We start from the raw sequence: 22049 nt of genomic DNA, 5'->3' as shown, positions 1-22049 counted from the left end.
AATTACAGAACCTCTGCTGACCTATGAGACTGAAGGCGCGCTTCTGGCGGGAAGATCAAATTGAATGGGGCTCGGCAAGTATGCATTGCCTTGATTTCCTTGATAATTGAATACTTGGAGAATAATCAATGACATTGGGTTTAATAAGTGTTTGGCTTGTACTTATTTTTTGCCATTTTGTTGCCGCGGATGAGTCGAACTTGGGTCACTTAAGAGAACTTGGCGATGATCGAGGTAGGACGAGCTTTGATAAACCAAGCGCTCCCGCGCAGGGCTTTTAAATTAACTTAATTATTTAACTTGATTATTGCTCTTTAACAGTAATTATTATCATATTATTTAGTCATTGTTAATATGTATCCCATTACCCTACTGTATTTACAGGCAAAAAGTGTCGCGGACATCCTCTAGGGATGGAAAACTTTGACATCTCAGATGACCAGATTACAGCATCAAGTGAACGCGACTCGGAATCTATTGCCGCAAATGCCAGGCCACACCTTGGGCTAGCATGGGTGGCCGCCGTGGCTGATTCGGAACAGTACCTGCAGGTATTTTCATCTTTGAGAGTGTGGTCCCAAATAGCACAAACTTGTGTTGTAACTCATTGCTATCGAGTGACATCTCACTACTGAAGGGCACTTAACGACGTCCACACTAACACAAATTCAAAAGTACCCGGATTCGTTTCCCTGAAAACGCATCACTTGATTCGCATCCACACTAACACGGATTTAAATGTTTGAAAACGCTGAAAGGTACGGGTTGACATCATTTTTATGATATGCACATGCTCAAAGCAGCGCATGCCTGCGATATGACGCCATTGTTTTCATTTTGATACATATTCGACCGTCCACACTACGGACCAAAGTATATGGATCCAACAGCATTTTCAAAAGTATCCGTTTTCGCTAGATCAAGCACGCATGTTAGTGTGGACGGAAGGCCTAAACATATAAAAAAGTATACGGATCCAAACGAATCCGTGTTAGTGTGGACGACCCCTCATACCACCCTGGCAGTGTATTTTGCCATTTAAGCTGGTATGTCAGGTCAGGTGACAACTTGCAGCTGCTTAAGAGGGGAGGGGAGGGGAGTGATGAGGGTTTTCCATGTTACAAGGAAGGTACAAGTGAAGGACTGTTATATAGTATGACAGGGGCAGGACTTTTTGCTGGAGGGGGGGGGGGGTTGGATTGGGGACAAAGGGGGAGGGGGTAATTAATTTTTGTAACATATGGCTTTCTGGCAGCCCAAATGGGGCCCGAACCCTCCCCTAGATCTACTAATGTAAGAAATGTGAGTGCTTAGTGTGCTTTATTTACTTTCTAGATAGACCTCAGTGAAATTACAATTGTCACAGGTATTGCTACCTACGGGCATCCACATGAAAATCGTAGAGTCACCCAATATATTTTGCTATCTGGATTTTCTGAAGATCATCTCAAATTTTATGGCGGAATTGAGGAGGTTTGTGTCTTTTATGGTCCAGGATCATAACACTTTATTTGTCACATTTAAGACTCAGGTTTGGAGTATGCACAATAACATAGAACTATCACCTTTTTTTAATGATGTGTTGGTAGCAAAACTTAAATTGGTAGCATATGCAACATTAATATATAAAAAAATATATATATATATATAAATATATATGAAAAGCTAAACATAGTTGTCTTTTATGAGTTGAGCTCCCCACAAGAAAATAAAAGGAGACATCTTATCAGGTAGTATTTAGCTATTTTTGTTATTTGCCATAACATCTTATTATTGCATACAATACAAAAAAATATTAACTGAACAGATGCTTCTGATTTCAGAAACTTTTGGCCAACTTATTTGATAGTAAAAGACATTTCCAACCCTTAGTCCATGTCCGGACAAGACTTGTGCGGGTGTGCCCTGTCAGTTGGCTTGGCGGTATTGCTATGTGCATAGAGCTGTTTGGTTGCTATTCAGGTAGGCTAAGTAAATAAAAGATATTATAGACTGATAAACAGAAACAGTAAAATACTAACTATTAGTGAGTAAGATAAAGATGCACAATGCATTTAAGCATCTATTTTATTCCCAGAATGCATGTTTCCTCTTGGTGTGTCCAGCCCGAAAATGCCTAACAAGAACATTCAAGCTTCTTCATTTGAGAGCCACTTCTCCAGGCCAGAGTATGGCCGGCTGCATACAGAGTCGGGGTTAGGAGCATGGTGTGCAGGTGTGCAGGATACAAGGCAGTACTTGCAGATAGATTTAAACAGGGTGATGGTTGTCATGGGTGTAGGAATACAGGGCCGGAGTCAGGCAGAGAACTGGGTGACAGCCTTCCGTGTTAGCTTTAGCCAGGATTGGAAGCTATGGAGATATCATATTAAAGATGGAGAGGTAAAAGTATTAAATGGCTTTAACATCAGGCTTATTATTCTAAATTATGTAGTTAGAGATTTAAAAATAGTATACCTACACTGCAATGGAAGACAACAAGGTACAGACAGACAGTGTGACAGACAGACGGATGGATGGACAGACAGATGGTGTGACAGACAGACAGACAGACAGGGTGAAGGTTGTTTTAACAGGGTGATGGACTTACAATGAGACAGACATACAGGGTGACAGACAAACGAGGTGAAAGACATACAGGGTGACAGACAGACAGACAGGGTGAAGGTTATACTGACAGGGTGATGGACTAACAATGTGACAGAAAGACAGGGTGACAGACAGACAAGTTGACAGACAGACTGACAGGGTGAAGATAATACTGACTGGGGGACAAACAGACAATAAAACAGACAGACAGGTTGACAGACAGATACTATAAGGTAGATAACAGCTGTGTACTAAAGGTCTTTGGTATCTATATATGAAATAACTTTAGTAACATAACACGATAGTTACCATTGTAATCTCTGCCCTTCTCTATTTCCAAATTCTAGAGGGTGCTTTTCAGAGGAAACTCGGATGGCGTCACCGTGTCATTTCAATATTTCCATGAGGGATTTCTTGCTCGTGGGGTACGCATCCACCCCGCCTACTGGAAAAACCGGATATGCATGAGAGTGGAGCTCTTTGGCTGCGAAAGAAGTGAGAATTTAGTGTTTCCAGGGAAACCCTATTGTTTTAGTCTTAAGCATACAATCCTTCTTAATTTTATCTGATTGCTATTGTAAATTTGCAATTTATTTTCGATAATTCCCGCAAATTGTCACTTCTCTTTTGGCACTTTTTTGTTTTTGCACATTTGCGAAAAATTGCAGGGTCTCTCTCTCTCTCCCTCTCTCTCTAGTTTTTGCTTAATCGCTATTCTTCTGTTACTTTTTTTTCTTCAGTGCTGCACAGGATTATGCATTGAGGTCAAAAAGAAAAAGGTTACAAAGTTCCATTTTTACGGGAGCCGGTTTTGACGAAAGTCACAGCGCTTGTTAAAATGCCTACCTACTGGCGATGCGATGAGTAACTAATCAATGATGTTATTGATATTAGGGTTCGAAGAGACCGACCTGAGTCGAGTGTGTCTGAATGATGAAGGGGTTGAGGCCTGCCTGTGCCGAGAGGGGTTCCACGGTGCCTCTTGTGTAGGTATGTAAAGCGATAGACAATGCTGTTTACCATATATGATCTATTAAACGCCCGGGGCGTTTATTAAATTTCGATGGTACGAGGGGGCTGTTTTATAGATAAGGGGCATTTATAAGAGAGGGGTGTTTATTATAAACTATAACAATAAAACAAACCCAAGTGCAGTGGGGCTCTAGTCTCAGTCAGGATCACGTTGGGTTAAAGCCTGCGTAGCAAGCGTCTCTTTACATTCAGCAAGTCTTAGCAAACCAAATCTAATCTGAGATAAATTAAATTTGATTTATATTACCAAAATTCCTATAACAGGGCTTCTGGAATTTTGCGGAAAAAAGCTCAAAATTACGCGGGATTCTTGGCTAAATTATGCGCTAAATTACGCGGAAAATCAATCATTACGCGCTAAATTACGCGGGATTTTGCAATACATTATTCTTTAAAAATCAACATTTTGCGGGATTCTTTACTGAATTACGCGCTAAATTACACGGGATATCAACTGTTACGCCCAAACTACATTTTGTACCGAAGGAAAGCACGAAATAACTTGAAAAGGTTATTTTTTTGCGTGAAAATATCTTGGCTCCTAGCCACCAGCCAATTAAAAAAGTATTCTATTATTAGTCCTAGGCCTTCGCGGTTTAGCAAAGAACGCCTAGTCATTTTATTTGTTTTCTGAAATTCAGTTCGAAATATCGCACTCTTACGAAGAATATATCTCTTTTTTCACGAGAAATAGAGGTAACAACCCTAAAAGAACACATCAGCTGTGCAATTAAATGTTTTGTCTTTCAAAATTTAGCCAAATTACGCTGGATTACGCGGATTACGCGGAAAAAGCCAATTTACGCGATTCCGCACAAGAAGCGCGTAAGAAGTAATTCCAGAAGCCCTGCTATAATATTTGTTTTTAAGCTGGGAGGGAGGATAGGGGCGTTAAATAAAGGGGGCGTTTATTAGAGAGGGGCGTTCATTACAAACTTGTAAGCTTTTTTTTTTTGGAGAGGGGGAGAGTTCATTAGATAGGAGGCGTTCTTTATATAGGGGCCGTTTACTAGATCATTTACGGTAGTTTATCTTAGAGCAACTTGCTCACTCATTTGTTACAGGCCTCCTTTCTTCTTAATTAAACTAAGTGCAAAGAGATACATCATGCTTCTATAGACAATTCAACACACTCTAAAGTTCGTGACCGAAACTAGCCTAACAGGGGTGTTGTGGGCGTGGGTCTACAAGCCCCTATTCATATGTCACACACCCATTGTTTTGGCCATTAGCTAAACTTTTAATTAAAATGGCCTTGTAACATGGTTCACATCCAAGCTCTCGATAGGTCCTCAAACCTCAAGGACACGGCTCCTGTTTTTCAGATATCGACGAGTGCGAGATCGCGGGACCTATCATCTGCCCTGAAAATACAAACTGCGTCAACACACACGGCTCATACGAGTGTACGTGCTTGGGTCCATTCTCTCCTTGGTTCGGCGATAAGTGTAGAGGTAAATAATACCACGTGAATTAATGTTAGTATACACGTGTTGTTCACGTGCTCATATACGAGTGTACGTGCTTGGGTCCATTCTCTCCTTGGTTTGGCGATAAGTGTAGAGGTAAATAATACCACGTGAATCGATAGTAGTATACACGTGTTGTTCACGTGCTCATATACGAGTTTACGTGCTTGGGTCCATTCTCTCCTTGGTTCGGCGATAAGTGTAGAGGTAAATAATACCTCGTGAATTGGTGTTAGTATACACGTGTTGTTCACGTGCTCATATACGAGTGTACGTGCTTGTATTCATTCTCTCCTTGGTTCGGCGATAAGTGTAGAGGTAAATAATACCACGTGAATCGATAGTAGTATACACGTGTTGTTCACGTGCTCATATACGAGTGTACGTGCTTGGGTCCATTCTCTCCTTGGTTCGGCGATAAGTGTAGAGGTAAATAATACCACGTGAATTGGTGTTAGTATACACGTGTTGTTCACGTGCTCATACGAGTGTACGTGCTTGTATTCATTCTCTCCTTGGTTCGACGATAAGTGTAGAGGTAAATAATACCACGTGAATTGGTGTTAGTATACACGTGTTGTTCACGTGCTCATATACGAGTGTACGTGCTTGTATTCATTCTCTCCTTGGTTCGGCGATAAGTGTAGAGGTAAATAATACCACGTGAATCGATAGTAGTATACACGTGTTGTTCACGTGCTCATATACGAGTGTACGTGCTTGGGTCCATTCTCTCCTTGGTTCGGCGATAAGTGTAGAGGTAAATAATACCACGTGAATTGGTGTTAGTATACACGTGTTGTTCACGTGCTCATACGAGTGAACGTGCTTGTATTCATTCTCTCCTTGGTTCGGCGATAAGTGTAGAGGTAAATAATACCACGTGAATTGGTGTTAGTATACACGTGTTGTTCACGTGCTCATATACGAGTGTACGTGCTTGGGTCCATTCTCTCCTTGGTTCGGCGATAAGTGTAGAGGTAAATAATACCACGTGAATTGGTGTTAGTATACACGTGTTGTTCACGTGCTCATACGAGTGTACGTGCTTGTATTCATTCTCTCCTTGGTTCGGCGATAAGTGTAGAGGTAAATAATACCACGTGAATTGGTAGTAGTATACACGTGTTGTTCACGTGATTAATCAATCCATGCACGAGCTTGGTTTCTTTCTCTCCTTGGTTTACACGTGCTCAAGTGCTCATACAAATACACGCGCTTGTTCATTTTCTCCTCAGTTCATTAACAAGTGTAAAGATAACCACATGAATACAGCTATTTCACAAAAGGTTGTCAGTGCAAATGGCGAATGGCATATGGTAAATGGCTTCTGGGTACTAATTATTTGTAAAATTAAAGGTGTTAAATAAAGTCCAGCAATGTCAGAGCCAAACAACCTGGCAACCTTTAATGGAAAATTGTTTTGATTTATCCATTTTTTTTCGAGACGCATGGTTACTTTCGGTCGTAGAACTGCCATTTGCCGATCGCCATTTGCACTGACAACTTTTATTGAAATAGGTGCATTCATGGATGATACATGTTGCTCATACGGTGGCAGAGAGAGAAAGAGAAGTCAATATATACAAGACGAAGACCGCCTTTTATTTAATAAACCACGTACCAAAACAGTACGTACAGTGTGTGTAGGAAATAAGAGTAAATCGGTACACGCAGGTTATTGGGGGGGGGGGGGGGGGGGAAGAAAAAGAAGGAGGAAGACGTCTTCCCGCTCCTTTCTCTTCTCTCTTTTCTTGTGCCCCTCCCCCTCTACAGGCCTTGTTCCGCCAAGTTCTCGCGCCTGTGACCTCGACGCCCTTGGTTCCCGAGGATGGATGTGGCCTATCATCATCTTCGAAAGTTTAAACAGTCCCGTGCTTGTACTTTTACGCCTAAACTTGTTCAGTAGTTTTTTATGTTCTCTGGTGTAACTTCAGATAGAAACGAGTGCGCCTATAAGAACTGCGGCGTTGGCGCGACGTGCCTGAATGCCCTTGGATCGTACACATGCCAGTGTGAACCGGGCTTTAGACTGGATCGCACCTTGGGCTTATCTGGAGTGTGTGTAGGTAAGTAAATGACCTCGAAGGGAGGGCTCGCTTATAAAGAAAACACTTGTTTTACATTCCGAAAAAGAACTGACGTAAGGGTCAAATACCTTTGATTCGTCGAACGAGATCTTACACAATGGAAGCATTCGTTGATATGAACACTAAATTGGTATTAAGCTCCACTAAAGTGAGGTATTGGGATAGGTGCTTATTCAAACATTGCTTTCCCTGGTAAAACTAATAGCATTTCTCCTAGATATGGACGAGTGCCTGGTTCCCGGTAGCTGCCCGGAGCATTCTGTGTGCACTAATCATGTCAAAGTGTTCACGTGCGAGTGCGAGAGCGGATACCTTATGGACGACTTGAAAGCCCACTGCATTGGTAAGTATAGTCCATGGTAACTGTCCTTGGTGATCGAAGGACCTTAAGCAAGAACGACGGTAACGTAGATGAGCGCGGCAAAAAATAAATTAATACAAAGGCAGCACGTGAAGATGTGCTATGTCTGAAAAATTTCATCCTTTTTCAGCTAAACCACGAAGTGAAAACTCCGGGTTTCTCTGTCGATTAAAGACACAGTTCTGTTACCTCATCAAACTGTAAAAATAATTCAAATGACTAAGGACGTCCTTATTTGCATATGTTCTGACATTTATGTTTCAATTTTACCATTGCTTATAGCAAAGCTTTTTATCGTGTACGATGAACGGCGTCTAAATTACCAGGCGTTTTTTTGTCTTTTACAAACGTGCCAAACGTGCATTTGCACATGAAAAGAACGGCGTTTAAACTAGGCCGTATTCTTCGTTGTCTTTTCCAGTTTTTTTTTCGTCTTTGTGATACGGCAACAAAGAGCAGACGCAGTAACTCTTCGGCGACTGTCCGCCATCTTTCAGAGCCAGTCATGTCGTATGCAATAGTTATAGACAAAAATCATACAGTCTAAATCACGGTGTCTAAAACAAAGTGTGTTCGCATGTGTGGCAGTGCATTGTAAGTCCGACACACACTTGTGAATCGAGTTTCCTCAAGAAAACAATGTGTTCGAATGTGTCGCGAAGTTGCATCGTGTTATTAGCATTTCTTTCAAAAACACAATGCGCTCGAATGCTGCTGAATCTTGTGTCATTTCAGATGTGGATGAGTGTGCGCTTGGGGCCACATGTCCAAGCGGCACAAACTGTGTGAATACTCAAGGCTCGTTTTATTGTGACTGTGGACACGGCTACCATGCCGTGAACGGAACTTGTCAAGGTAAACAATAACAACAACCAACACCCAGTAGGGAACTCGTCAACTCGTTATTCAAAGCTTTCCCATTCATCCTTTGCCTTCTTATCCAAAACGCGAGACAGATAGAAACATACATGAAATATACCTGTCTCGTGAATGTCTTGCGCTGTGACATAGCACATCTTTTTCAATCTCTTTTCGGAATACAGCCGCGTACCCATGATCCCCTGGGGGTGGGGTTGGGGTGCACAGTCATGGATATCACATAAATAAATGATAGGATTTGACGATCTTTCGATAAACAATTTTACGGAGTTGACTATCAGTGTTTGGGGTATCATAGTCAGAATTGGCGCCTACCAAGCATTTTGCATAATGCACTGTATTGGCGAACCAATTAAAACATGTATATGACAATTGCTACTCTTGTACACCGATAGGAATGTTTGACCATAGTGAAGCTGGCAGGCAACTCAGCAGGCAACTCGGTGAAGTTAGCAGGCAACTCAAATGTGATGATTTGTGTAATATCTCGGCAGGTATATGGCCGATTGTCACGAAATTTTGACACAATTGTACAAAAAGTACAACAAACATATTCATGCATGTATGATATCAAATATTATTAATCACGTGACTGTGTGACGTTGAATGTTCCAGCAGGCAAGTCGTTACATCACAATTGTCGCAATATCTACGTCCCATTTTCACCGATAGTCTACAAACTTTAACCTAAGTGTACAAATGTAATAACGAAGACAACGCCGTATTAGTTATTCTCATGACGTCATCAATCACGTGACCGTGGGAAAAAACATTTTCTCGAGTTCCTATTGAGAAAACATTACGAAACTTTCGAAATATGACAAATAGCACATGGGATTTTACAATCATGAACTTTTAAAATATGACGTCATCAATCACGTGACCGTGGGAAAAAAAGTCGATATCTAGAGTTCTGACTGAAATAACATTGCAAAACTTTCGAAATACGACAAATTATGTATGTCGTTATTAAAGCCTAACTTTTTTGGAATGTTTTCGTGATTTACTTTTATAAAAACATATAGCAGGCAACTTGACAGTACAGCAGGTAACTCGTGATGCACTGGGAATATCGTATTCGTCGTTATTAAAGCTTCACTTTTTTGGCATTTGTAAGTGATTAACTCGAATAGAAACATATACTGGAAATATCGTATTCGTCGTTGTTAAATGTTCACTTTTGGCACTTGCACGTGATTTACACATCTTAACCTGCACTGTAATTCCTACCGTTTCTCTGCCGTATCTACGCGTATTATTTTCGCTCGATATGGGCCATCGCTTAAGCTCATCGATTATCAGTCACTAACCTAGAGCGCGAATCCTAACAAACTCTCTCTCTCTACACGACACAATATAAAAACCCATAACCAGGAGCCAACTGTCCAATACTTATATAACCACTATCTATCTTCTATTTGCCATCATTGATTTGTCCCCTATCTGCACGCTTTCAGATATTATTCCTCACCGGTCTTGTTATTGACTTGATTTTTCACAAGCTCACATTACACTCACAGGAAATTATCAACAGGTAATTATCACCCTCGTTCCAAGGTCAAATACACTGTTCTGCCCTAACTCCAAGCCCGTTTTCTACATTTCATTTATAGGCACAACTCTTAACTAACATCCCCAATGCAATACACCATATATAATAGCCATAATTGCACACTTTAACCCACGCACTAACGTCTATCACCATACATTTTATAACCCCACACAGCCGCCTCGGTACGAATACCAGATTTAAATGTTCACTTTTTGGCATTTGTACGTAATTTACTCGAACAAAAACATATAACAGGCAACTCGACAGTACAGCAGGTAACTCGTTATACACTGGAAATATTGTATTCGTTGTTGTTACAGCTTCACTTTTTGGCATTTATACGTGATTTACTTTAATAAAAACATATAGCAGGCAACTCAATAGTACAGCAGCTAACTCGTTATGCGCTGGGAATATCGTATTCGTCGTCATTCAAGCTTCACTTTTTTGGAATTTGTACGTGATTTACTTTAATAAAAACATATAGCAGGCAACTCGACAGTACAGCAGGTAACTCGTTATGCGCTGGGAATATCGTATCCGTCGTTATTGGAGCTTCATTTTTTCGTATTTGTACATGATTTACTTTAATAAAAACATATAGCAGGCAACTCGACAGTACAGCAGGTAACTCGTTATGCGCTGGGAATATCGTATTCGTCGTCATTCAAGCTTCACTTTTTTGAAATTTGTACGTGATTTACTTTAATAAAAACATATAGCAGGCAACTCGACAGTACAGCAGGTAACTCGTTATGCGCTGGGAATATCGTATTCGTCGTCATTCAAGCTTCACTTTTTTGGAATTTGTACGTGATTTACTTTAATAAAAACATATAGCAGGCAACTCGACAGTACAGCAGGTAACTCGTTATGCACTGGGAATATCGTATTCGTCGTTATTGAAGCTTCACTTTTTCGTATTTGTACATGATTTACTTTAATAAAAACATATAGCAGGCAACTCGACAGTACAGCAGGTAACTCGTTATGCACTGGGAATATCGTATTCGTCGTTGTTAAATGTTCACTTTTTGGTATTTGTACATGATTTACTTTAATAAAAACATATAGCAGGCAACTCGACAGTACAGCAGGTAACTCGTTATGCGCACGAAAAACCCACGGCCGCCACCTTGAATAACGCGCTCGGCAGGGGGAGGGAGAGAGAAAGTGCGCGCATTTTCCTCACCCTCCCTCTCCCCCTGGCCCTGATTGCGGCCATGGTATGCGAACTTCGTGTTTTCGGGGTTTTCGTGCCAGAAAAACTATCAAAGCCTAATATTCCAAGTGCATAACGTGTTACCTGCTGTACTGTCGAGTTGAATGCTATATGTTGTTATTAAAGTAAGTCACGTACAAATTCCAAAAAAGTGAAGCTTGAATGACGACGAATACGATATTCAAAGCGCATAACGAGTTACCTGCTGTACTGTCGAGTTGCCTGCTATATGTTTTTATTAAAATAAATCACGTACAAATTCCAAAAAAGTGAAGCTTGAATGACGACGAATACGATATTCAAAGCGCATAACGAGTTACCTGCTGTACTGTCGAGTTGCCTGCTATATGTTTTTATTAAAGTAAATCACGTATAAATACCAAAAAGTGAACATTTAACAACGTTGAATACGATATTCAAAGCGCATAACGAGTTACCTGCTGTACTGTCGAGTTGCCTGCTATATGTTTTTATTAAAGTAAATCACGTACAAATTCCAAAAAAGTGAAGCTTGAATGACGACGAATACGATATTCCCAGTGCGTAACGAGTTGCCTGCTGTGCTGTCGAGTTGCCTGCTATATGTTTTTATTAAAGTAAATCATGTACAAATACGAAAAAGTGAATCTTCAATAACGACGAATACGATATTCCCAGTGCATAACGAGTAACCTGCTGTACTGTCGAGTTGCCTGCTATATGTTTTTATTAAAGTAAATCACGTACAAATTCCAAAAAAGTGAAGCTTGAATGACGACGAATACGATATTCCCAGCGCATAACGAGTTACCTGCTTGTCGAGTTGCCTGCTATATGTTTTTATTAAAGTAAATCACGTATAAATACCAAAAAGTGAACATTTAACAACGTCGAATACGATATTCCCAGCGCATAACGAGTTACCTGCTGTACTGTCGAGTTGCCTGCTATATGTTTTTATTAAAGTAAATCACGTATAAATACCAAAAAGTGAACATTTAACAACGACGAATACGATATTCAAAGCGCATAACGAGCTACCTGCTGTACTGTCGAGTTGCCTGCTATATATTTTTATTAGAGTAAATCACTTACAACTGCCTAAAAAGTGAAGCTTAAACAACGGAGAATACAATATTACCAGTGCATAACGAGTTACCTGCTGTACTGTCAAGTTGCCTGCTATATGTTTTTATTAAAGTAAATCACGTACAAATTCCAAAAAAGTGAAGCTTGAATGACGACGAATACGATATTCCTAGCGCATAACGAGTTACCTGCTGTACTGTCGAGTTGCCTGCTATATGTTTTTATTAAAGTAAATCATGTACAAATACGAAAAAGTGAAGCTCCAATAACGACGGATACGATATTCAAAGCGCATAACGAGTTACCTGCTGTACTGTCGAGTTGCCTGCTATATGTTTTTATTAAAGTAAATCACGTACAAATTCCAAAAAAGTGAAGCTTGAATGACGACGAATACGATATTCCCAGCGCATAACGAGTTACCTGCTGTACTGTCGAGTTGCCTGCTATATGTTTTTATTAAAGTAAATCATGTACAAATACGAAAAAGTGAAGCTCCAATAACGACGGATACGATATTCAAAGCGCATAACGAGTTACCTGCTGTACTGTCGAGTTGCCTGCTATATGTTTTTATTAAAGTAAATCACGTACAAATTCCAAAAAAGTGAAGCTTGAATGACGACGAATACGATATTCCCAGCGCATAACGAGTTACCTGCTGTACTGTCGAGTTGCCTGCTATATGTTTTTATTAAAGTAAATCATGTACAAATACGAAAAAATGAAGCTCCAATAACGACGGATACGATATTCCCAGCGCATAACGAGTTACCTGCTGTACTGTCGAGTTGCCTGCTATATGTTTTTATTAAAGTAAATCACGTACAAATTCCAAAAAAGTGAAGCTTGAATGACGACGAATACGATATTCCCAGCGCATAACGAGTTAGCTGCTGTACTATTGAGTTGCCTGCTATATGTTTTTATTAAAGTAAATCACGTATAAATGCCAAAAAGTGAAGCTGTAACAACAACGAATACAATATTTCCAGTGTATAACGAGTTACCTGCTGTACTGTCGAGTTGCCTGTTATATGTTTTTGTTCGAGTAAATTACGTACAAATGCCAAAAAGTGAACATTTAAATCTGGTATTCGTACCGAGGCGGCTGTGTGGGGTTATAAAATGTATGGTGATAGACGTTAGTGCGTGGGTTAAAGTGTGCAATTATGGCTATTATATATGGTGTATTGCATTGGGGATGTTAGTTAAGAGTTGTGCCTATAAATGAAATGTAGAAAACGGGCTTGGAGTTAGGGCAGAACAGTGTATTTGACCTTGGAACGAGGGTGATAATTACCTGTTGATAATTTCCTGTGAGTGTAATGTGAGCTTGTGAAAAATCAAGTCAATAACAAGACCGGTGAGGAATAATATCTGAAAGCGTGCAGATAGGGGACAAATCAATGATGGCAAATAGAAGATAGATAGTGGTTATATAAGTATTGGACAGTTGGCTCCTGGTTATGGGTTTTTATATTGTGTCGTGTAGAGAGAGAGAGTTTGTTAGGATTCGCGCTCTAGGTTAGTGACTGATAATCGATGAGCTTAAGCGATGGCCCATATCGAGCGAAAATAATACGCGTAGATACGGCAGAGAAACGGTAGGAATTACAGTGCAGGTTAAGATGTGTAAATCACGTGCAAGTGCCAAAAGTGAACATTTAACAACGACGAATACGATATTTCCAGTATATGTTTCTATTCGAGTTAATCACTTACAAATGCCAAAAAAGTGAAGCTTTAATAACGACGAATACGATATTCCCAGTGCATCACGAGTTACCTGCTGTACTGTCAAGTTGCCTGCTATATGTTTTTATAAAAGTAAATCACGAAAACATTCCAAAAAAGTTAGGCTTTAATAACGACATACATAATTTGTCGTACTTCGATTTCACTGTTATTTCAGTCAGAACTCTAGATATCGATTTTTTTTCCCACGGTCACGTGATTGATGGCGTCATATTTTAAAAGTTCATGATTGTAAAATCCCATGTGCTATTTGTCATATTTCGAAAGTTTCGTAATGTTTTCTCAATAGGAACTCGAGAAAATGTTTTTTCCCACGGTCACGTGATTGATGACGTCATGAGAATAACTAATACGGCGTTGTCTTCGTTATTACATTTGTACACTTAGGTTAAAGTTTGATGACTATCGGTGAAAATGGGACGTAGATATTGCGACAATTGTGATATAACGACTTGCCTGCTGGAACATTCAACGTCACACAGTCACGTGATTAATAATATTTGATATCATACATGCATGAATATGTTTGTTGTACTTTTTGTACAATTGTGTCCAAATTTCGTGACAATCGGCCATATACCTGCCGAGATATTACACAAATAATCACATTTGAGTTGCCTGCTAACTTCACCGAGTTGCCTGCTGAGTTGCCTGCCAGCTTCACTATGGTGAATGTTTGTGTAGCAAACCGATAAAAAGGCTAAAAGTCTATATATCCCTTTTAGACTTGGATGAGTGCGCGACTGGTGTTTATCAGTGCGACCAACACGCCTTTTGCTTCAATACCATCGGCAGCTACATGTGTCTGTGTAAACCGGGCTTTATCAATAACGAAAATGCCTGCTTAGGTAAGAACTTGATGTGCATAGCGGTGCCAGCATAATGCTCCCAGAAGTTGACGCTGGCGTCAATCAAACTTTTACTTTCCACCAGCACCTTCCAATGTGGTGTTCACACATTATTGCTGGGCGCTGTTTGCACTGGGCTTTAGAAAAAACGGTAGTTGGCGGAAGGGGGATGCAGATATAACCCAGGGTCACCTTAGACCCCGTCCCCACGTAGCCAGGGGTTTTTGAAAAAGAAAGTTTTTCCCTCCGTGTTTGTACGCAATCCTAAAAACGGATAATTTTGAGTACTATGTCAAGACTGGGGTTTTTTGTATACGTTAAAAAATCTCCGCTTTAAAATAGCCACAGATACTTGTGGATATAGCCTAGTTTTTAGGGATCAACCGTGTTTGTTATAATTAGCCTTTCTCTTTCCTAAAAAAAAGGCCTAAGTTTTTTCCCTGGGTGACGTTTATTGATGCTGCTCGTGTCAATGTTTGCTCTCTTGCTGATGGTAGAGTATCTGCTCTAATTAGACAGGAATGAATGCTTGGAGGGGGAGAATGATTGTGACGAGAATGCGTACTGTGATAACACGTCTGGCTCTTACGAGTGCTACTGTAAGGAGGGCTATGTTGGCGATGGCAGTATTGGGAACTGTGTACGGAAGTAGCAAAGAAGTAAGTGTATAGCTGTCTGTCTGTCCTTCTGTCCGTTTACCCGTCTCTGTCGGACAATTTGTTTCTATTATAGCCTTTCTTAAATTTTCGTGGCCACTTAGGTTGATTCTGTTTCTTTTCAGAGCGTAAACCGTAAAGACGTCTCTCTAAAAAGTGTAGTGACCTGTTCCGAAAGTATAGGTTTGTAGTTAATAAATGCCGGCATAACTCGTTTTCTATGAAGTGCCCATATAGCCTTTATTGTTCAGTAATCCTGGAAGAGGTTCTACATATGACATTCAGTAGGACGAATAGAGAGAAGGAGACCTGTTTGGATAAACCTTAAGAATCTGTTAGGATGAACCTAAAGGACCTGTTTGGATGAACCTGCTTTGCTCGAACATCGTCTGCGAAAGTCTTTGAACCTGCTTTCGTCAGAATATTCAAGTCTCAACCTCTTTCGCTGAGATTTGAGCGGATTTGGTTGGGCATGGGCATCAAGGCTATCGACGAACAAACGAGAACGACGAATGTTGAAATCCGTATAAAAAATGTATTTTCGCTCGCTGCATTCTCCCCCCGCTGTGTTCATTTGGTGCGCATGATCACGTCCTTCGTCTGCGAAAGTCTTTGAACCTGCTTTCGTCAGAATATTCAAGTCTCAACCTCTTTCGCTAAGATTTGAGCGGATTTGGTTGGGCACGGGCATCAAGGCTATCGACGAACAAACGAGAACGACGAATGTTGAAATCCGTATGAAAAATGTATTTTCGCTCGCCGCATTCTCCCCCCGCTGTGTTCCTTTGGTGCGCATGATCACGTCCTGGGGACTTTAATCTCTTGCCACTGTCGGCATCCATGGTTCCAATGACTTCACTCCGAAAATATAAGAATATTAAACCCAGCAAGCGTGACTCCTCCCCCACTTTGATATCCCAGAGGTTTTTAAAAGCTGCTTATATTACTTTATATAGTGTTTTGAAATGTTTGGCTCAGCTGGACAATCTAAAGTTTAGAGTAATTTTGCCGGCTTCTCGACGATGACATGAGCTTCTGACTTCAGTCATATGCACAATAAGACAATAGGGTTTATGCAAGCTTGATTTATTGTGCTAATTTATCTATAGGGGCTCACTTTAATACACACTGGTGGGTGGTGATAGCTCGCGCTGGCACTCTTGAACCCGGTGGCCTCAACCGGCGTGAAGAAACCGTTTAGCTACTTAGTAATCCACACCACCCTATTTACCATCTTCCATAAGTCACTCCTTACTCAATTACTATTTTTACCTTTTGTTAGTTAATCATCAATGAACTTTGTACATATACTAGCTATAACATGCCATTGTAACTCATTTATAACCTGAAGAAGGCAGGTATTGGCCTGCCGAAATATCGTTCTAAAAAACATAAATCTGCGTTGTTGTCGACTTTTTCTTTTAAAGGTTTTTTTGAATTAGCCGATGGAAATGGATGCTATGTTTGATTCGGGATTGAGCGGGAGCATGGAATGGCGGCGTGTCTGGCCTTCTTTAAAAAGATTGTACCTGTAATATCTTTTAATACAATAGCCGGCCTTCCCTTTTGACAATCTGTTATCAGCGGCGTATCCAGGATTTTTAACAGAAGGGGGGGGCCAAAAGGGACTTTCAAGGCAGTTTCTCCTGTATTTTAGATATCTCATACATTAACTGTATTTTTTTTTTTGGCTTCTAAAACGGGGTGGGGGGTGGCTTAGGGGTCCCGCCCCTTGTTATTTAAAAAAAGAATTAAAATTTAAACAATCAAGTAAAAAGGCTAGAAGGTATAATGTAAAAATAGCGTGTAAAAAAGCAAATACAATGGGATGGGACCAGCTAGCCAAGTTCAAACAGGCGTTTTCTGCTAGCGGCGTTCAATTTTCCCTTTTACCTGTCCACAATGCAGTCTCTCGCAGCCTCGCAGACTACCCACAATGCAGCATGGTGCAAGATTTTCCTATAGCAGTACAGCGATATTTTGGCTTTAGTAGCCTATAAACTGATAACATCAACATTCACCCACTATTTAGCATGGAACACGAGACGATTGAAAACATTGAAATGTGGGAAAACATTTTACGCTTGATAGAATAACCATGCTCGAAGATCAAGCGTACATTATGGGCGCTCCCAAAGGTCACCCCCTCGAATAGAGACCTTTGGCAGCGCCCGCAAAGTACGCTGGATCTTCGAGCATGTAGAATAACTTGCCAGTCTATCTTTCAAGTGTTTTCTTTGTCGTTGTTTCTGCACCATTTGATCAATTATGCCTTGAGTTCAATAGTCCCGAATAAAGAACAGGTTCTATTTCACACACCTAATCATTATCGTAATACGTAATGCTACAAAACCTTGTTACAAGATAACATATTTTACCTATGAATTTGTTTTAAAGGCTATTTTTATTAGGTTCAAGCTCCGAGCTGAAAAATTCTAGCCAGACCACCTACAGCTCAAACGAAGGTATGAAAATGCTAGCGCTATTTTAGAGAGAATTTTTGAGAAATCAAACTAGCAGGGCCCTACGGTAAACATATAGGTGCATTGGAATACCATCAGAGAGTGGGAAGATATACAAAAGATTGAAAGATCCTCGGATAATCAGAGAGTGTTAACAAGGGAGCATTTGGCTCCATCGTGTTGTTGCGTTTATGGGTTAATCACAAATGCGATGAAAAGGATAGACTATTCCGTGATCATCGGTCTAACTTTCTCAATAGAAATCTATCACTAACTACGGTAAAATGAGCTCCATGCTATTCGGAATTTTGTTGAGATGACGAGAATTGAAGACTGCTCGAGGAAGTAAGAGATTCAACTTGAGAGCAAGTGAGCAGACGAAGCTGCAGATATACACGAAATGAACAACGTTTAAAAGTGACCTCAATTGACCCCAGGACTTGAGATAATAACTTCGCAAATAAACGAGGAAGTTTTTTTTTTTAAATTCATCTGTTAAACCATTTAAAGATGTTAAGTTTAGATGTCACTACTCCAAGTAAATTATTTAGGAGATAGAAAAACGCAGGTTTCGAGAATCAAGGACATTAATCGACAGGAAAAGCCATTCACATGTTATTGAGTTCTCTGATTGGTCGAGTGCTTGATGTGACTTTGTCATGTGTTTGACTTTTATTTCATTTGATCCGTTATTCCTGCCTCATCGAGCGAATACTTTGACCAAAAATCTTCAAGAATAAGCATCAGACGCTGAAAGCGTTTGACTTTAGTGAGAAGATATCAACATGGCATTTTTCAAAAAGATCCCTAGCAAAAGCGACGAGCTCTCCGGCTCAAACAGCCTCGTTTGTCCAATTTGCGAAGAGGAATACGACGACCCTAAGCGCTTGCCATGCATGCATACGATTTGCTTGGGCTGCCTCGAAAGTATGGTCCCGAAAAACGCTCTGATAATGAAATGTCCTATCGATGAGCAAGAGCTTCCTATGCCGATGGGAGGAATTAACGCTTTGCCTTCTGATCTGAGAATCGTGCGGCTTCTAGAGGTGGCCTCCGGAGGACAGACTAAAAGTAAGAAAAAACGCAGAAGTCTGTCTGCAAAATCTCTGGAAAATAACGAAAAGCAGTCGCATCGCGCTGTTCACGGGAAGGAAGCGATATCTCTGGAAGAGGAGGCAACTCAAGTAAAAAAACTAATAAGCGAGACGGCGGAAAAAATCCGCGATGCACTAACAACTAAAGAAAATGAGATGCTAAAAAAAGTAGACGAGATTGTTAAAAGGCAGCTAAAAAAGAGAGCGAGTATCGCCTCGGTGTCTTCAATAAGCGAGGACGACGAAGCGTGGCCTGACTCCCCGACAGACGGCGACGTCTTTGACGATGAGAAAAAGGAGAATACATCGCCAAAGAGCAAAACGAAGCCCCCACCCGTCCCCCCTAAGAGACCGCCATCGTTTCTGATCGATCTGACCCCCAGCAGAAAGATTTTGCAAATGGTGAGAGAGGAGGGGCTTGGCAACTTACAGTTCGGGCGTAAAATGAGCGCGCCAGGGGATGCTGGTCCCCCTGCACCCCTCGCTCATGCCACGCCCTCATTTGGAGGCGCTGCCGAAGTAATTGATTGCATCAACCTACCGAATCGATTTAAGCGCAATTTCGGTCCTACGGCAGTCGCCGTCAGCCCCAAGGGTCACGTTGCTGTCTCGGATTACGGTAGCGAATGCGTGCTGCTTTTTGACGAAGAGTGGAACTTCGTCAGGAAAATTGGCGAGGGGGATTGTAATGAGGCGGGTCTGGAGGGTCCTGATGGGCTGGCCTTCCTTCCTGACTCCACCCTGATAGTGTCCGACGCCCCTCTCGAGGGGGTACAGGCCATCAAGTTGTACAAACCTAGCGGAGAGTACAAGGAGACTATTGTAGAGCTGGACACGGATGCGATGGGTGATGATGCGTTGTATTTTGGTCGCCTCACTACCGATGCGAACAGCCGTATCATACTAGCGTGCTCCGGTACCGAGCCGTGTATTCGCGTGTACAGTAGAACAGGTGAACTGGAGTTAGAGTTTGGCGCTGGGATTCTGAATGGTCCCCAGAAAGCACTTTTCCACGATAATAAGTACTTCGTGTCTGACTCACTCATCGGCCGACACAAGTGCAACATCAAGATGTTCGACAAGGAAGGCAAGTACGTCAAGCAATTCGATGACAATAAGCTTCACGTGGGCGAGCAGGACAGCTTGGGCCTCGACATCACGTACCCCATCCAGATAGCCGTGGACCCGCACACGAACACACTGCTGGCCTACCATGGGCTCGACAAGTGCATTAGAATCTACAAGACGGACGGATCTTTCGTCATCGGTTTCCGGACAGTGACCGGTATCCGGGATATCGCGGTAAATAAGGACAGTACGGTAGTAGCGTCATGCGGCGAGGAGAGCATGCTACCGCGCAGCGTACAGATACTCAAGTACTTATAGAACGGGTTGCCTGTTGTCGTCCGGGCTCCCTGTGGCGTGATGCGGCGAGGAGAGCATGCGACTCCGTAGCGTACAGATACTCAAGTACTTATAGAATGGGTTACCTTTGTTGGCCTGGGCTCACTGTGGTGTCATGCGGCGAGGAGAGCATGCGACTCCGTAGCGTACAGAATATACTCAAGTACTTATAGAATGGGTTGCCTGTATTGGCCTGGGCTCACTGTGGCGTCATGCGGCAAGGAGAGCATGCGACTCCGTAGCGTACAGAATATACTGAATGGGTTGCCTGTGGTTGGTTGTTGCAGTAGCCAAACTGTAAAATGGCTGCAATTTGGTGACAAATAAATAAATTCGAGGAAAGAACCATTACTTATGTAAGAAATATTCTGCTTGGAATAAAATGTACAGCTATGCACATACTTCCTGCTATATTCCTATCAGTAGATGCATGAGCTTGGAGGAGACAGTGTTCATGTTATTGCTATGGATTGGGCTAGAGTTTAGGGGAGCAAAGAGGATATTTTCGTCATTATTTTAAACTTTGTTGACACACTGTTTACACATACAGTAAAAGCGTTTAGCAAATTTATATTCTGGAGCAGCACATCTTGCTCTTAATAAGAGAATCGTGTTGTTTGAATGGCCATGCTGCTTCTTATATTTTGGGATATTACAATTGAAAACTTCTGCAGGCCCGTAGCCAGGGGGGGTTCGGAAGAATCCCCGCCTCTCGACTGGAAGGTCAGCTTAAAAAAATTAAACACCACCCACGGGGTAGGACGAGCTACCTAAGAGAAAACTGTCTGCTTTATTGGTAAACGAACCCCCCCCCCCTCTTCCCACTCAAAATCCTGGCTATGGGCCTGTGCCTATAGATTCTTGTATTGTTAGCTTCTCACACTCGCCCTGTTTAATGTAATACAGACACCGAAGCTTGAGAAACCTCCTAGAATAGTGTCCCAAGGTAGTAGAGTTTGATCAACAAGACTTATTAATCTTTGAGTAGTCAAGGTTTCTGCAGGGTGTCCACAAAATGTGCTTGATTCTTTATATATGTATAAAAATTTTGATAAGCACTTGGCTTTACCTATATAGAATTAATTACCTTTTCCTTTCTATTTTTTTTTACAGTTTTCTTCTTTTTTTTTCATTTTTACAACTACGCACCAGGCGCAGTAAAATAAATAAATTCTGATCTGTAAACTAATTTTCTAGTTTGAGCTTTTGCAGTCCAGCTGCTTTCGTTTGAATCCGATGCGCATTTAATGCTTTGAAGAGAAGCCCTCCCCCCCCCCCATGGCACTAATAATTTAACTATAGACATAGACGACCGCCATAGAGCGATCCCCCCACACCCCTCTCAATCCGATAATCTGCTTCTTGTAAGATCGTTTTTCGCCCCTCTCTGATCTGTTATGTCCCTGTATTTTCGTTTTACGCCCCTCTCTGTTATGTCCCTGTATGTTCGTTTTTCGCCCCTCTCTGTTATGTCCCTGTATGTTCGTTTTACGCCCCTCTCTGTTATGTCCCTGTATGTTCGTTTTACGCCCCTCTCTGTTATGTCCCTGTATGTTCGTTTTTCG

General features: G+C 41.4%; 2 protein-coding genes and 1 long non-coding RNA gene across 5 annotated transcripts; 2 read left to right on the top strand and 1 right to left on the bottom strand.

Moving 5' to 3' along the window:
- Nucleotides 1-43: 43 nt before the first annotated feature.
- Nucleotides 44-18788, top strand: LOC5520331 (lactadherin). 3 transcript variants are annotated; one of them, XM_048725022.1, is made up of 14 exons: nt 44-234; nt 385-551; nt 1336-1473; nt 1824-1962; nt 2078-2382; nt 2937-3084; nt 3484-3579; nt 4947-5075; nt 7028-7159; nt 7398-7523; nt 8277-8396; nt 14746-14868; nt 15388-15527; nt 15650-16386. In XM_048725022.1, exons 1-14 carry the CDS (start codon nt 129-131, stop codon nt 15713-15715), a joined length of 1935 nt encoding a protein of 644 aa, XP_048580979.1. In that variant the 5' UTR covers nt 44-128; the 3' UTR covers nt 15716-16386. The 3 variants fall into 3 exon arrangements, with proteins under 3 accessions (XP_048580979.1, XP_048580982.1, XP_048580990.1); XM_048725025.1 differs by having other exon boundaries at nt 15384-15527; XM_048725033.1 differs by lacking the exons at nt 14746-14868; nt 15388-15527; nt 15650-16386 and adding an exon at nt 17936-18788.
- On the bottom strand, nt 1307-3604 carry LOC125561233. The gene is made up of 3 exons (XR_007307271.1): nt 3501-3604; nt 2899-3073; nt 1307-2352 (listed from the first exon to the last, which is right to left on the bottom strand). It is a non-coding gene; the product is annotated as an uncharacterized LOC125561233 (long non-coding RNA).
- Nucleotides 18770-20885, top strand: LOC5520332 (tripartite motif-containing protein 2). The gene has a single exon (XM_001640112.3). The coding sequence runs from the start codon at nt 18772-18774 to the stop codon at nt 20464-20466; it is 1695 nt and encodes a 564-aa protein (XP_001640162.1). The 5' UTR covers nt 18770-18771; the 3' UTR covers nt 20467-20885.
- The last annotated feature ends 1164 nt before the right edge of the window (nt 20886-22049 follow it).

This window comes from Nematostella vectensis, chromosome 1, assembly GCF_932526225.1.
Source record: "Nematostella vectensis chromosome 1, jaNemVect1.1, whole genome shotgun sequence".
In the NCBI taxonomy this organism is placed as follows: domain Eukaryota; kingdom Metazoa; phylum Cnidaria; class Anthozoa; order Actiniaria; family Edwardsiidae; genus Nematostella; species Nematostella vectensis.
This window is presented reverse-complemented; position numbering and strand designations above follow the sequence as displayed.

Bases quoted from the DNA above. Each gene is read 5' to 3' on its own strand.
- LOC5520331 (XM_048725022.1), top strand. From the start codon at position 129: ATGACATTGGGTTTAATAAGTGTTTGGCTTGTACTTATTTTTTGCCAT. The intron at 552-1,335 runs GTATTTTCATCT...TTTACTTTCTAG, and splicing joins ATTCGGAACAGTACCTGCAG to ATAGACCTCAGTGAAATTAC. The intron at 3,085-3,483 runs GTGAGAATTTAG...TATTGATATTAG, and splicing joins GCTCTTTGGCTGCGAAAGAA to GGTTCGAAGAGACCGACCTG.
- LOC5520332 (XM_001640112.3), top strand. From the start codon at position 18,772: ATGGCATTTTTCAAAAAGATCCCTAGCAAAAGCGACGAGCTCTCCGGC.